The 13905-nt window shown below is 41.5% G+C and overlaps 1 protein-coding gene across 2 annotated transcripts in view; it reads right to left on the bottom strand.

The window, feature by feature from the left end:
- The window catches only part of XDH (xanthine dehydrogenase), a 51522-nt gene that overhangs the window by 20338 nt on the left and 17279 nt on the right, over positions 1 to 13905 (bottom strand). For both annotated transcript variants that reach the window (XM_010295786.1, XM_010295787.1), the window contains 10 exons: positions 13045 to 13186; positions 12158 to 12250; positions 11228 to 11379; positions 10303 to 10396; positions 9357 to 9466; positions 5405 to 5589; positions 4364 to 4538; positions 3813 to 3902; positions 2985 to 3154; positions 294 to 417 (listed from right to left, as the gene is read on the bottom strand). In XM_010295786.1, the coding sequence (XP_010294088.1) occupies positions 294 to 417; positions 2985 to 3154; positions 3813 to 3902; positions 4364 to 4538; positions 5405 to 5589; positions 9357 to 9466; positions 10303 to 10396; positions 11228 to 11379; positions 12158 to 12250; positions 13045 to 13186 (1335 nt within the window). The remainder of the gene's footprint in view (positions 1 to 293; positions 418 to 2984; positions 3155 to 3812; positions 3903 to 4363; positions 4539 to 5404; positions 5590 to 9356; positions 9467 to 10302; positions 10397 to 11227; positions 11380 to 12157; positions 12251 to 13044; positions 13187 to 13905) is intronic.

The following is a 13905-nucleotide window of genomic DNA, read 5'->3' as shown; positions in this document are numbered from 1 at the left end:
CAGACCAGTCTACTTACAACTGGGAAAATGATCACGAACAACTTTGGATAGTAACTGAGTGAGCGAGCCTACCCCAGCGGCCTGCAGCTTAGAGGAGAATAGTGCAGATAACAGAGAGGAGAGGAGCATGGGGCAAAGGGACTCGGCCCTTATTCAATTTGGCACCAAGACTTCTATTGACTCCAGCACAGTTAGGATTTATCTCTGGATATGGTAGAGGACTTCACTGGACAATATGAGAAATCTTATCTCCTGAGCAGCGTGATTGAAAAAGGCTATTTTTAAACACATACCACATTCTCAGCAAAGACAGTCTCATCATTAGCGACGCCAGTGATATTACTGCCAGGAACATCCTTGGCAGAGACAAAACACACAAACCCAGGAACACTCTGGGCTTCAGATGCATCTACAGAACTAAAGAAAGAAAGAAAGAAAGGAGAGGCATCGTTATTGTTTCTCATTTTTCTTTTTGCCACTGCTTATGAAATACCAATACATTTTCAGGCCTGATTCCCTGAGGTCTGGCTATGCAAAAGAGAAGGAGTTTGTCACATGAATATCATGTGAGACCAAGGCAGAAAGGGCAATATATTAGACTAAAAGCATTTGGGATCTATATAATAATCTAAATCCTGACTGTGAGTCTGATCACCAGTCTGCTTCTTTGGACCACACTGTATCATACATCTTTTCCCTAAGACATATCTGAACTTGATCCAATCGCCACGTGTACACAAGACGCCTTGACATCCTTTACCAAAGACAGATTGGTGTTAGTGGTGGTATGTCTCCACTGTCGTCTTAGCTGCCATGATTCTGTGAAGGCAAGATTCCTCCCTGCCTATTGATAAACATGAAATTTTACTGCAGACACATATAATCTACTGTGGGTTCACCTCTAGGGAAAAATGTGGCTGCGAGTCAGGGAGAAGTTGTTATCAATCACAAGGAAGCTACAGAATATTTAAACGGATGCAAAAGAAATGACGCTCCAAAAGGCAAAAAGCTTCAGAAAAGGCTTTCTTTGGCAATCAGTAAGGAGGTATCTAACGAAAATGTTTGTCTGCTTGAATCATATATCAATTTAAAACTAAGTGACAAGCAGGACAGAAAGTAACTAGAAAAGTGCAATATAGTTTGATTTTTATATGGAGCACTTAATAAAAAATGTATTACAGAAGACTTTCAAGCTCCTTTTGCAGTATTTTGTACATTGGCTATGTAATTGGCTTCGTTTACAAGGGAACTATTGCGAATAGAAAAGCTGTGGCTTTGTTTCTGCTAACTGAATGATTTATTGTCTTCTGTAAATTGCTGCAATTTTTTTCAGCATGCTTGTTTAGATTCCTGAAACTGATACAAACTGTGCCTGAAAGTAGCTGTTTATACATCCCAGTGAGCTACAGCCTTTTTTTTAAAAAGACATTAAATGTATGAATGAACTTGCCCACATGAACTCTTAGACACCAGGAACTGAAAACAATGCTTTTTTTCTTTTGAAAGTTCACTTTCCCTGGCTTCTGCAGTAATGCCCAGAAACAATTCCCTGACAGTTACCATTAGTTAGAAATACAGAGGCAAATGATTTCCAGTTTATACTTGGTGGTCAAAATCTGACTCGGGTGAAGTGGAAGTTTTCAGAGCCAATATTTTGACCAACAAAATCATAGGCTGAGATACTTTTGTCACCTGATGAAATACTCTACTACTTCCTCTACAGAACAATACAGGCTCACAGATTGAAATGTGAGTGCGCAACGCAAATGCAAGAGAATATGTGCAGCAACCTCTCGAAAAATACTGCTTATTGTTGGTCAAAGGCACAGATGCGATGCTTTCTCTATTGTCACAACTTGCACGGGTAGTAGTAACAATGCTTATGCATTTGCAGCCCTCATCAACGACCACGTTGCAACACCTAAGATTTAACTATGATTACACAGAAATATCTTTCATAACCTGGGAGTTGACTACTACATCTGTGCACCTGTGACCATGGTGCTGCCTGGCCCATGTTAGACCACTGTGGGAAACCTCTGGCCAGGAAGCCTAAATAGGCAGGAAGTATTGCCTAAGGAACAAATAGCACATCACAAGGCTATTGAGGATGACACGACGCAATGTAATGCAGAGTGTCCCACATCAGAGCAGTTGAGGGCAGATGAGACCCTGCAGAGCCACCACAATGTAAGCACAATTAGGGATTGTGGAGGGCAGTCAGTTCCATAATATAACAGCAGTAAAACTCATCTGAGAATGTAGATGGCATTACCTGCCAGGATAGGTGTCTTAGCGTTGGTTAGTCACTATTGTGATAAATTATGCAGTCATGCCCTGCATGGACAAGATGTTTTCAGAGACAGCTGCACTTCCAAGTACTGACCTATCAACTTTGCTACAGCCAAGCACAAACAGATGTACATCTAATAGCTGAAGCTAACTCACATAGGACTGTTATGCAGAGGGCTTGATCATAGCGAGTGCAAGCAAGCACCATGCAAGGCAAAAACCAGAAGCCAGAACACACACAGCTGACTCACCAGCAGGAGTGCTGTGGTGGAACTGCATGTTACAACCTAAATTTTTAGGCAGATAGGAAAGAGTATGTTCAAGCTGCATGCTCTGAGTAGTGATATTAAAATGACACCTCCTCAGACATTGTGGTGCTCTCCTACCTTGCTCCTTTTTAATCCTGCATGCTTATGTACAAGAGGTGGGACATGCAGGAAGGTTGCCTAAGGCTGAGGGCTTTGTGCTTCAGCAAAGCTCCGAGTTTGGTGTTAATCCCCTCATATTCCCACTGACACAGACTTGCAAGGCAGCTGTAATACACAGCTCACCTCCATGTAACGATGTGCAATGAACTGGAGTTCCCACTACTGCCAAAATCTTTCCCTCACCTGCAACTTGACAGATCAATGTTTTCTAAGCCACCAGGCACTGAATGCTTTCAACAGCTGAAAGTCAGACACAACACTTACAGGATCTTAGCGTGGGCTTTGGTGCTCGTCACCAGTGTTAGATACAGCTCATTCTCATAGCGAGGGATGTCATCGCAGTAAACAGCTTCTCCACACGCTTGTTTGGCTGCTGAAACATGCATCAAAGGCCGGCCCACCGTATCTTCAACTGCCTGCCCCCTGGGCACTTCCTGGAGTAAAACACATGGCTGACTACTACTGCTTAGATTGCAGGGGACAGAAGCATGGATGGGAGAGCAAAAAGCACCGTGAGATGTTCTAGTAAGATGGGGAATGGGATAGGGGCTCAGTCCTTTGGGAAAGGAAGGTAAACAAGATGGAGTGGCTACACAGAGGGAGCTGTAGAGAATGAAGTGAAAGGGATTTGGTTTTTGAAACTGCTGTGGAAGAGAAGGGTTTGATGTGACAGCTTGCATCAAGTTCTGAAGCTGGCTTCTACTCTCAAAGCTGAAGACAAGTCATTAACGGAGAAACAAGGAAGAAGATGTATCCCGAATCTGACACCTGGGAGATGCAAAGGCAGGCAGGCTGTAACTAAGGAAAGCAAAAGGGCAATTTCAGTTTGGATATGGAGCTGACTGCAGGAGGAAAGTGCTACCCACAGCGATTTTTACAAAGCTGTACACGTCAGCAATGTACAGTCTTGGGCAATAACAGGAAAGAACATTGTACCCTAAGCAAGGAATGGACTGAGACCCAAATATAAGCCTCAGGAACGGCATTATATAAGTTCATGTATTGCCTATACTCAGAGAGACAAGAAGATAAGAAGCACAGTTTGAGCTACAGGAAAGCCCAGGTCTATGTCATGCAGGTACTGCTACTTACTTGGAAAAGCTGGGCATTTGCAATGGGATCTTTGTGAAACAGCTCTGTAGCACTGATGTAGTTCGAGGGGATGGGCTCACACAGATTGTTCTGCCAGAGACATATTAAAGAACAATCATCTTCCCTGCCAGTCCCTTTCTCACATTCCCCAGCCATCCACAATATTCTCCATTCTCCATCCTCCAGTGAAGATAATTCATCTTTTACCAGGTGAAAGGCAAACAGGGCTCAGGCTCTGTGCAAAGAATAGCCACAGACCCACGACAGCAAGTTGTAATGCAACAAAGAGAAATAGTCCAGGAATCCTCCTGTGAACCCACAGATCAGCATCCTTCCACAGCAAGGTGGGGATGCCACAAGGAAGTAAGTGGGAAGATACACTAGTCACTCTCATGCAGGTAAGGAGTACAGTAGCTATGGCAGCTATTGCAACATGGAGTTTGTTATGAGGTATCACACTACTTGAATCTGAACCCTCCCCATGCCTTCCCCACCAAGACAGCACATACAGGTCCTCCTTCCCCAAATCTGCCTTCCCTAGCAGCACTCACAGTGCCATTGTGGCTCTTGCTCAGTTTCTGAAGGACTGTCAGGTAGAACTTGAAGAAGAAGCTGAGAGTGAGCGTGCGTCGGAAATCCACCATTCCACCAGGTGCAGAAGGAGACAGATCCATCTCACCTGCCAGTAAGCGGCAGGCATCCTGCAGCAGCTTCTCATTCCAGTCTCTGCAAGGGAACAGAGGTGACACCGAGCTCAGCCCTAAATATCAGACTAACTCTTCTGACACGGCAGACCCACAAGCTCTCAAGCAACAGCCACGTGTTCTATCTCTGTTTATAGTACATGTGTCAGCTTTGCTCTCATCTTGGGCTCATGTGGCTAAGCTATTAAATGATAAGAGTGCAGATTTCTCAGTCTAGTTTGAAAGAAAATCAGTTTTGTAGGTCGTGCCCACATCTAGCTTCTGCCCACTTCAACAGATCACAGAATCACAGAATCATTAAGGTTGGAAAAGACCTTCAAGATCAAGTCCAACCATCAACCCAACACCACCATGCCCTCTAAATCATGCCCCAAAGTGCCACATCCACGTGTTTTTTGAACACTTCCAGTGATGGTGACTCCACCACCTCCCTGGGCAGCCTGTTCCAATGCTTGACCACTCTTGTCTGTAAAGAAATTTTTCCTAATAGCTAGTCTAAACCTCCCCTGGTGCAACTTGAGGCCATTTCCTCTCATCCTATCGCGACTTGCTTGGGAGAAGAGACCAACACCCGCCTCACCACAAACCTCTTTCAGGTAGTTGTAGAGAGTGAGAAGGTCTCCCCTCAGCCTCCTCTTCTCCAGACTGATGAGTGAATTTAGCAAAGAAATGGCTCTCAGTCAGAGACTGACATGGATCTTTGAGGGTAAGGAGTACTGGAGGAAGCAAGGCATCACACAAAACGCAGACTGCTGCAGAAGTTTATCTACAACTCTTACCCTGTCTCCTTCTGTGTACTATCAGAGAAGATCTGGGGTATTTGAACTGTTCCTGTAAAAATCAGCGCTCTTCCATTAGATAGCCTTTTTATTACAGAAAAATTCCTACCTGCCAGTGAGCTCCTGGCATGTTTTTAGTGCCAGGACAGTTGTAGGAGCCATTCCTCCATAGCTTAGTTTTATCTCCTCCACTCGGCTACTGCCATCTTGGAACAGGACTCTCATCCCACAGGTGACAATAGCAATGTCATCCTCCCGACGGGAAGCCTGCTTGAAAGCCGAGAAGTATTCACCCTAGAAGACAGGAAAATATTTCTTTATTCTCTACCTTGGCATGCTTTGGAGTATAAATGTGGGCAAGCTGTTAACCTGTTTCTACATGGATGAGCTATTCCAGGGACCTGTATCTGGTTGATTCATCTTGCAGGGGCAAGCAGGACATGTTTGCTCAGGCAGCTCTGTATATTTACACATGATTCAACAATTAATTCTAATGTATTAGATCAGTGGTTATTAGCCAACCTAAGCCTGTGTGGGAACTAAGTTTTGACAGAAATTTGATTGTACCTGTCACATTTTTTCCGTATCTCGAGAGGAAGAAACAGGACAAATTTTTTGTACATAAACAAGTTTACAGTTCCTTAGCGACTTTTTTTTCCTCCGAGGCTGCTAAGCTGGAAGCCTAATCAGTAAAATTCATATCCTAAACCCCTTCCCTTCAGAAGTCTTTGAACTCTGCAAGAACTGAAATCACAATGTCTCACAGTTCTAGCATAGATCAGACTAATTAATATAAGACAATTTCAATCTGTTCCTGCAAATACAATTCTCAGTAACTATCCGGAATCCTCTGCTGGTCTCCACAGAGTGAGGAAATTCTTTTAACTGCAACAGCAACTACAACTCAAAAAATTCAGCAGCTCTTCTACAAAGAGTGGCAGTAAATATGAGATTAACACTCTATCAGTATACACCGAGTGATGGTGTCACCCTGGAGTCACAGTACAGTCATTTTTTGCCCCTGCTTGTCCTGCAGATTATGACAAATTGCTGTTCTGGCATCCTGCAGACTAAGAGAGGAATCAGATCTGATGTCTTTGCACAGCCCTTCTTGAGAGTTTTCTGCCAAGTTTCTTCTCTAATAGCTTAGCCAAGTGACTCTGCACAGCACAGCAGTCTGTGCCATTAATTATTTCTAATTAGAAGTGCACAGCAACTCTTTCATTATTGTAAAGAACAATTCCTCTATTGTTGTCAATGAGAACAGTTTCACAAGAGGCCCCTTTAGTGCATCGAGAACTTGTTACTGGAGATATAACTGAAGGGTGTGTTTCATTTCCTGAATTCAAGTAATTAGTGCACAGCCAGCAGATAATAGCAGAGGAGCATCAATAGCATCCTCCCAATGAGGACATTCTTTCACTCTGCTTGTTAAACCAATCAGCTTTCAAAAAGGAGAAGAAGCAGCCTCTTCTCTTACTGCACACTTCAGAGAAGATTTCCAATAACATGATTGCAACAAGAGGGCAACACTTGCCTTCAGTCCTCACAAGACACCTTAATTTTCTTGGTACAGAGTCTTGTGGGCGAAAAGGCACTCACCATTTTTCCTCACTAGAAGTATAGGTAAGGTAATCATCACATCAGCTGCCCATGTCTGTCCTACCTCTTGGTATAACAGAGCATGTCCCCTCTAAACTATCACAGTGAAAGTTTCTAGGTGTTAGTTATTCTCACCTGAAAAGCAAGCAACTCTTACTCTTAAGGGCTGCATATTAGGGACAGATTAGTCTCCCCTCTCCCCTTCTGGACAAGATGCAATACCAGGTAGGAGCACATTAAGAAACCCACTCTAAAAGAGTGATGGGCAATATTCACAATTGCAAAAATGTTGTTTCCATGTCAATTTTTTCAGTCCACCACCATGGAATAGATATCAGTAATGGATGAAGGTTGGAGGATACTAATTTAAAGGATGAAGTAAGACTTCATGACCACTTTCTGTCTCTTCAGCAAGGCAAAAATTGTGATACTATGAGCCTACGATGGCAATACTGAGCAAACATGAGGTTAAGATTGTTTGCCAAAGATAGAAACATATAGGCATTGTGTTGTCAGGCTTTTTCTATTTGAAAACCAGTAAATGTCTATGTGATACAGAACACTATTATCACAAAAATTAAGTAACAGTGACAAATGTGATAAAGATGTATGCAAGAGAAAGGACATGAAAAACTGATGGTCACTAATAACGCAAGTGGTGCATACCATTTGTGAACATTATCTGGAACACAAAGAATGTTTTTGTAGTCCAGAAGAGAAAGAGGGTTTTTAAATAAAGGATATGTCCTGTCCTAGGAATGCCTTGTTATATAAAAAAAGTTAAGCAGTTTTCTTGTCTGGAATCTGTTTATATTTTATCTTTAATCCAGTGAGCTGTTCCCTTTTCTAAATACTGTCTTTGCTCAGCTGCAATACCCTTACAAGTTAGAGGCTCAAAAATCTTTATTCCCTGAATATCTTAAGTATCTGACACACAAACTAGCAGAAGAAAAAGGTGTTACCTCCTCTCCCCTTAACAGCCACTCTGTGATAAAGCCTACTCTGAGCTCGATGTCCCCTATAATAACACTGAATCATGTAAACTGCTAAACCTCTTTAGACTAACTCTTTCTCTTGTTTGGCCAGTCTTACCCTTGGTGTGACAAGTCACATCAATGCAAAAGGTAACATCAGTTTTAAGCAAACGTAAACCAAAAAAGTGCAATCTAGCTGTGTGCTGACACAGCCCTAATTCCAGTTCCAGAAGACTTTGCCTGCCACATGCCAACACCTTCAGACATCCCCTGAGAACTTTAGTCTGCCTGACTTCATGTTTGTGAGCAAAGATCAGCCAAAGAAACCATCAAGTTGAGAGTTCAAAAGTTGTTTTAGTTTTTCAGATCACTGAGCTGCATATAACCTAAGGATGAAGCCATTGCTCTGCTGATAAACATTTGTTTGTTTTGTGAAATTGCCATATGACTGTCATATGATGGAGGAATATGGTGGTTTACATTGACTACCTCAAGCGTGTTTCTCATTTTGTCAAAAAGTGATGCTTCCTGCAATTATCACAAGATCAAATAAGAATCACTCAGAAATAGAAGGGAAAACACCATTAAAAAAGAGCTCTATTCCCTTAACAGTTAGATACAAAAATTACAGAGAATAGACAAAGGATTTATTGGTTCTATCCCATAACATTTCAAGTAAATCAGTGTTTTCCATATATAAAGAAAATGTGTCACTACACTGTGAATCCTTGCATCTTATAATTTGTAGCCTCAAGCCCTAAAAAGGTAAGCACCTTCACAGTCATAAAATTAGTCTGATGTTCTCAGCCCTAAAGGGAAAAATGAGAGTTTTACCTCTTAGACACTCTGAATCAGTTATGGTTCATGCTGCTACAGAAGAGAAGTGTTCATTGTTCTATTTGAAGGAAGTTTTGCAGGCTCATTTGAAGTTGAAAGTCTACATTGCCAAAATGCCCTAATAATCAGTCCTTGTGTTTTCAGTCTTACAAGGCAAGGATGCAGAAACTGAACTTCCTTCTTATCTGTACACACTTTTCCCCACTTCTTTTCCCATTTCAGTTCACAGAAATGAAGCAGAAGCCGTAAGAACCTTAACTTCACTTTACTTCAGGAACTGCTAGCATCTTTGCTGTATTGTTTTGCAAACAGAACTTAGACCTCTGGGAATGTCACTTTGTGACCTTTCATCATTATCAAATGCACTCAAAAAGCACCAAAGTGAAATTTATATTTCTTGCACTAGAAAACTTCTTGGGCTTACCACACTTTATCATAGAGCACAGCTTCCCTTGCTTGTCAAAAAGTGTATGTTGCTAGATTTTCACCAAATAATTTACTTGCTTCCTGATCCATTTGGGACTACATAGGCATTTGACTACCTAAGACGTCAAGTCTCCAAGGAAAAAATTGCCTAACATTAAAAATAACACTCAAACAACAGCATTTTAGCTCCATGGACACTGAAGTCTTTTCCTACAAGCTTACCTTCCTGCTGTAGGGTATTTCAACAGCGAGAAGTATTTCTTCAGGTTTAACTATTGTCTTTCTGTATCCGGTGAAGAACTTCTCATCCATCATGATAGTCCTTTTGCCCTCTGTAGAGCAAGGAGAGATCAATGGCAGATGAACAAATAACTCAGATGAAGAATAGCAATACTATGTGTGAAAGAGCCTTCAACCTACACAAATCACTCATGATATCAGTTTTCATTTTTCCACCCTCTTTCACCAAATCAGGAAGGATTTTCTCAGATTTACTTTGGTCCTTACGAACTCTATGACAGCTTCTGCCTATATACGAAGTTTTATTTGCACAGGAACCAGAGACCTCCCTCCTCCTTTATCTAATTCAAGCTGAGCCTCGAGGTGAACCAGTTTCCAACATCCCAATATAATTCCCTTTTTCCCCTTTCCTTAGCCTGCACAGAAACCAGTATAAGAGAAAGTCACTGATCAGACAGTCCACTTGCTTCAAGGATCCTATTTCAAAAAAATTCTTCCTAAGAGCAAATACAAATTGAGACACTTGGCTTTCTTCATAGAAAAAAAAAAACAAAACAAGTTTGAATCTTTATCTGAAAAAATCCCCAAGAATCAAAATATGACAGTGTTAGAAACAATTTCATGCCTATTGTTTTTCATGAATAGACATCTTCAACCAGCCCTTCACAAGGCCATGTCTGTAAGTATATACACAGTACCAGAGATCCATTCTGGCACAGAAGTTCAAAATTCTTTAGGAAGCCAACCTTAGGCCTAGCCTTAGGACTTCAGCCTCAAAAAGGGCAAAACCCCTGAAGACTCAGACTAAGCCTATTTTACATAATGTTAACTTCCATTTTCAAGTTCTGATCTGACCTAACCAGCCATGGCAGGGGACTGTTGACTATCCCATTCCCCTCAGTGCCACAAGGAAATGTATGTAACTTACCATTTGATACCAGAGTCAGTTTGCTTCCACTTGCCATTAACACAGGATTTAAGTCAGAAATTGGACTTGCTGTCATTATGTTCCCACCAAGAGCCTAGAGTGAGAATATACACATCAGATAAATAGTTAAAAACTTGAAGATACAGCCATAGCATCTTGTTATCCTGCATTACTCCACACACAGTGCACTAGAAGTTAGCTCTGCTTGAGTTTGCTTTCATAAATTCATTTTGCTCACTCAGCAGTTTGAGGCCTTTATTGAAATGGGAAAACGTAGAACCCATGAAATCAGTTGCTGCCCCAGTCAATACTAATATTTGCCTGGAACAGTTTTAGGAACAGTCTTCGGGTAATGCATCAAAACTACCTTATGCTCAAACCACATATGCCCAACAATGCCAAAATTCAATCATTGTAGCTGCAGTTAAGGGAAGATCCATGAAAGTATAGAGCATCTTTTCAGTAACATTCTGGCACCCAAGTTTTTTGGCTGCAATACAAATGTATGGCATGGAAAATAAAATTTGTGTTTGGTAGGTTAGTTCATCTGCTTGCTTGATATTTTTTATTTTTAGTATACAGAGTTTGAACACACTAAACCCATCTCTTTCTCTTTAAAACTAGAGGAAAATCTGCCAGATCTGATGCATTAACACTATGACTACCATAGTTGTGCTGGCAAATATCTACAAACCTGCTTCTTTGAAGTTTGTCCAGCACTCTAAAGGCATTTTTGTTAAATTAGTCAAATCTCAATACAGTTTCCCCCACTTATCCTGATAACAGCAATGGAAGACCTTGGCAAGTGCCATTGCTCGCTTGGCATCTATGATATCAGCACAAGGCACACCAGCATTGGATGAGGCAGGCCAGCTCCTCAGACTGAGCTTTCAATTCCAGTCCCTGATGCTCCTGAATCACTTACAGCAACATTCCTGATCTGTGGCCCTGCAAACCACCGCAGCTGTTCAAGGACAGCCTGGAAGACCTCTGTTTTGTAAGGAGGAAGCTCTGCCACCACTTTTCTCAGCACCTCCTCTACTGAGCTCAGGGTACAGGCAGCACCAAAGGTGACCCCTGTAAACAAATGAAAAGAATTGTTGTTCTCTCAAACGTCAAGGTACAGGATGATGGTTATAACTGTGCCTACAAACCTTAGATGCCACTGAGTTTAAACAGACAGCAGGGTTTAGAAAAGACATTCAGTCACACTAGACTATTTTGTATGCACTGCATGCAAACATCACATCCACAGAACAAAATTCACCTTTAAATCACAGCTCATGGTGGTACTGCCTCTCACATGACAGTAACCCACTGCCTTTTTGCCTCAGTATATTATGAACAATATTGCCATCCTATAGGTATTAGTCTGTCCTTTGAGAAGTGAATGCCAACTCCTCTCCAGGTTCCACACTTTAAACCAGGTATTGGGCCACATGCACTACATCATCCTAATTACTTCTAACTATTTGTAAGGTTGACCTGTTTCCACCATGAAGATATATGCAATACTTCATTTCGTCACTTAGACTGTCAAATCTAGCATCTTTCCCCCAGTTAATTTTTAAAATCTTTCTAAATAAAAAGATTGCCCATTGAAACCTATTATTAACCCAGTTAATATACGTAAAACACTGTGCATCAAACAGATAAAATGTCTAATATACCTTCTAGTGAAAACCCTCTGATTCTCAAATTATTTTTACATATCACTCGCTTGATTCTTTGCATGGGAGAGGCATTAATGCATACAGAAAACAGTTTTTAATCTGGGTATTTTCCTTCATATCCTCTTTATTATTCCACAGAGTCCCCACTCGCTTCACAGGCATTCTGCCTCTTCTTTGCTCACCCGTTTCAGTGTGCTGAACAGCGTTCATTTCAGAGATCCATGCTGGTGCTATTATCACTGGATACAACATGTTCTTTAATCTCATCTCAATACCTTAAGGAAAAGTAAGATTCTTTCAGTTACACAGAGGTGACAGAGAGCCTAAGTTAACTGTTTGCCAAAAAAATGGCAGCAGGCCTATTAGAGAGTCAGTTCATTGACAGATTATATAAGGTCACAGATACACCAAACTAAAAGCTGTTTTCTACTAATACCAGAATTCTCACAGGGAAGTTTTAGAGACTCTTTTCTAGCTTACAATAACCTTAAATACATTGTTTAGTACTTGTGTGACCTGGCTATTGTTGTATGTAATCCTTCAAGAAAGAACAATGAATACAATGAACCATACAAAATTTGGGGATTGTCTCCTGAACCAATTGCTCAGGATAACAGAATTACTATATGTCTGAACTCTCCTCCTCGGCACTTATGTTTGCAGAAGTGTATATTTAGGGGGAAAAAATAGTAAGATTTCAAGTCTTGACAGTTTACTCACAGAAAAAATCTTTCAAAATGCATGTTTCACAACTGAATTAATTTGATTATGAGGACATTTTACACTGTGCCACTCCCCTCTTCTCAAAATTCCACAAAACTAGCAGAAAAGCTCAGATGTCTAGGTAAGCTTTTTTTTTCCTTCACCCAACACAGCAAAGAACAGGGAAAAAACATTCACTATGAGATTAATCTGCCCAAGAAAAAAATTTGTTCCTACATACAACCTGAAGATTAAACAGCTATTTAACAGCAATGGCATGAAGGAGGTTTACATTTGCACTGTTCTTACAAAATACTCCATGGAAAGTTTTCCAACTGCTCATAATGAGCATCAGCTTTCCTCTTACCCACTTCTGTGTTCCCCACAACAAGCTTGGCATTGGGGTACTGGGATTTGAGAGCCACCAGTTCCTTGAGAGTTGTAGGCTGGATCCACATCACACGCTCGCCTTTGAAACATAGCTGTTTCTGCTGTTTGTTACTCTGAGTCTGCAAAAGTGAAATGAGATAGAGCTCAGACCCTATATCAAGCCAAGAATCCCTGCTCACATGCTGCCTATACCAGGCCAGGCCCCATCTCAGTCAAGTTACTGGCAGGTGGCTGTGATATCCACACTGTTGTTGGCAGTTAGCCATTCCCCATCCTTCTGCTAGCAGTGACAAGAGTCTTTTTCATGCTGACAAAAGTTTTCCTTTCCTGATATTGCCAGGTGCATCCTGCTGCCACATCTCCTTAGCAAGACCTCTGCCAGAAAGCTCCATCTGACATAAGTTCTGGCAGATGCCTCTGGCTATGATGTTATGGTCTATGAGAACCTACGCATGCTGTAGCTCATGACACATTTAGGCTGGGTGAAGCAGCAGAACTAACGACTGAATTCCAGTTGTTTGTTAAATGTGAAGGAAGCTGCAAACATGCCACGTGCTGGACTAGACTTCTGTCTGGGACACATTTGCTTAGGAGGAAACTACCCCAAAAAAGACAGGAATGAAAGATGGGGAGAAACTAATTTCACCTAAATTTTGATGTCAGTGTGAGCCAGCCAACTTCTGCTCTTGCTACACTGAGTGAAGAGAAGCTGGTGCCTTTGGGAAGTCATCTAGCTGAAACATGTATTCAGTACATCCCATAACTCCTACTTCTCTTCCTACACTATAAAGGGAGCACAGGGCAATTAGCTCAGATGCGGGTGTATTTAATGTAAAGG

The sequence above is a fragment of the Phaethon lepturus genome, unplaced genomic scaffold, assembly GCF_000687285.1.
Source record: "Phaethon lepturus isolate BGI_N335 unplaced genomic scaffold, ASM68728v1 scaffold9151, whole genome shotgun sequence".
Taxonomy (NCBI): domain Eukaryota; kingdom Metazoa; phylum Chordata; class Aves; order Phaethontiformes; family Phaethontidae; genus Phaethon; species Phaethon lepturus.
The sequence above is the reverse complement of the archived record's forward strand: the minus strand, read 5'-3'. Positions and strand labels throughout refer to the sequence as shown.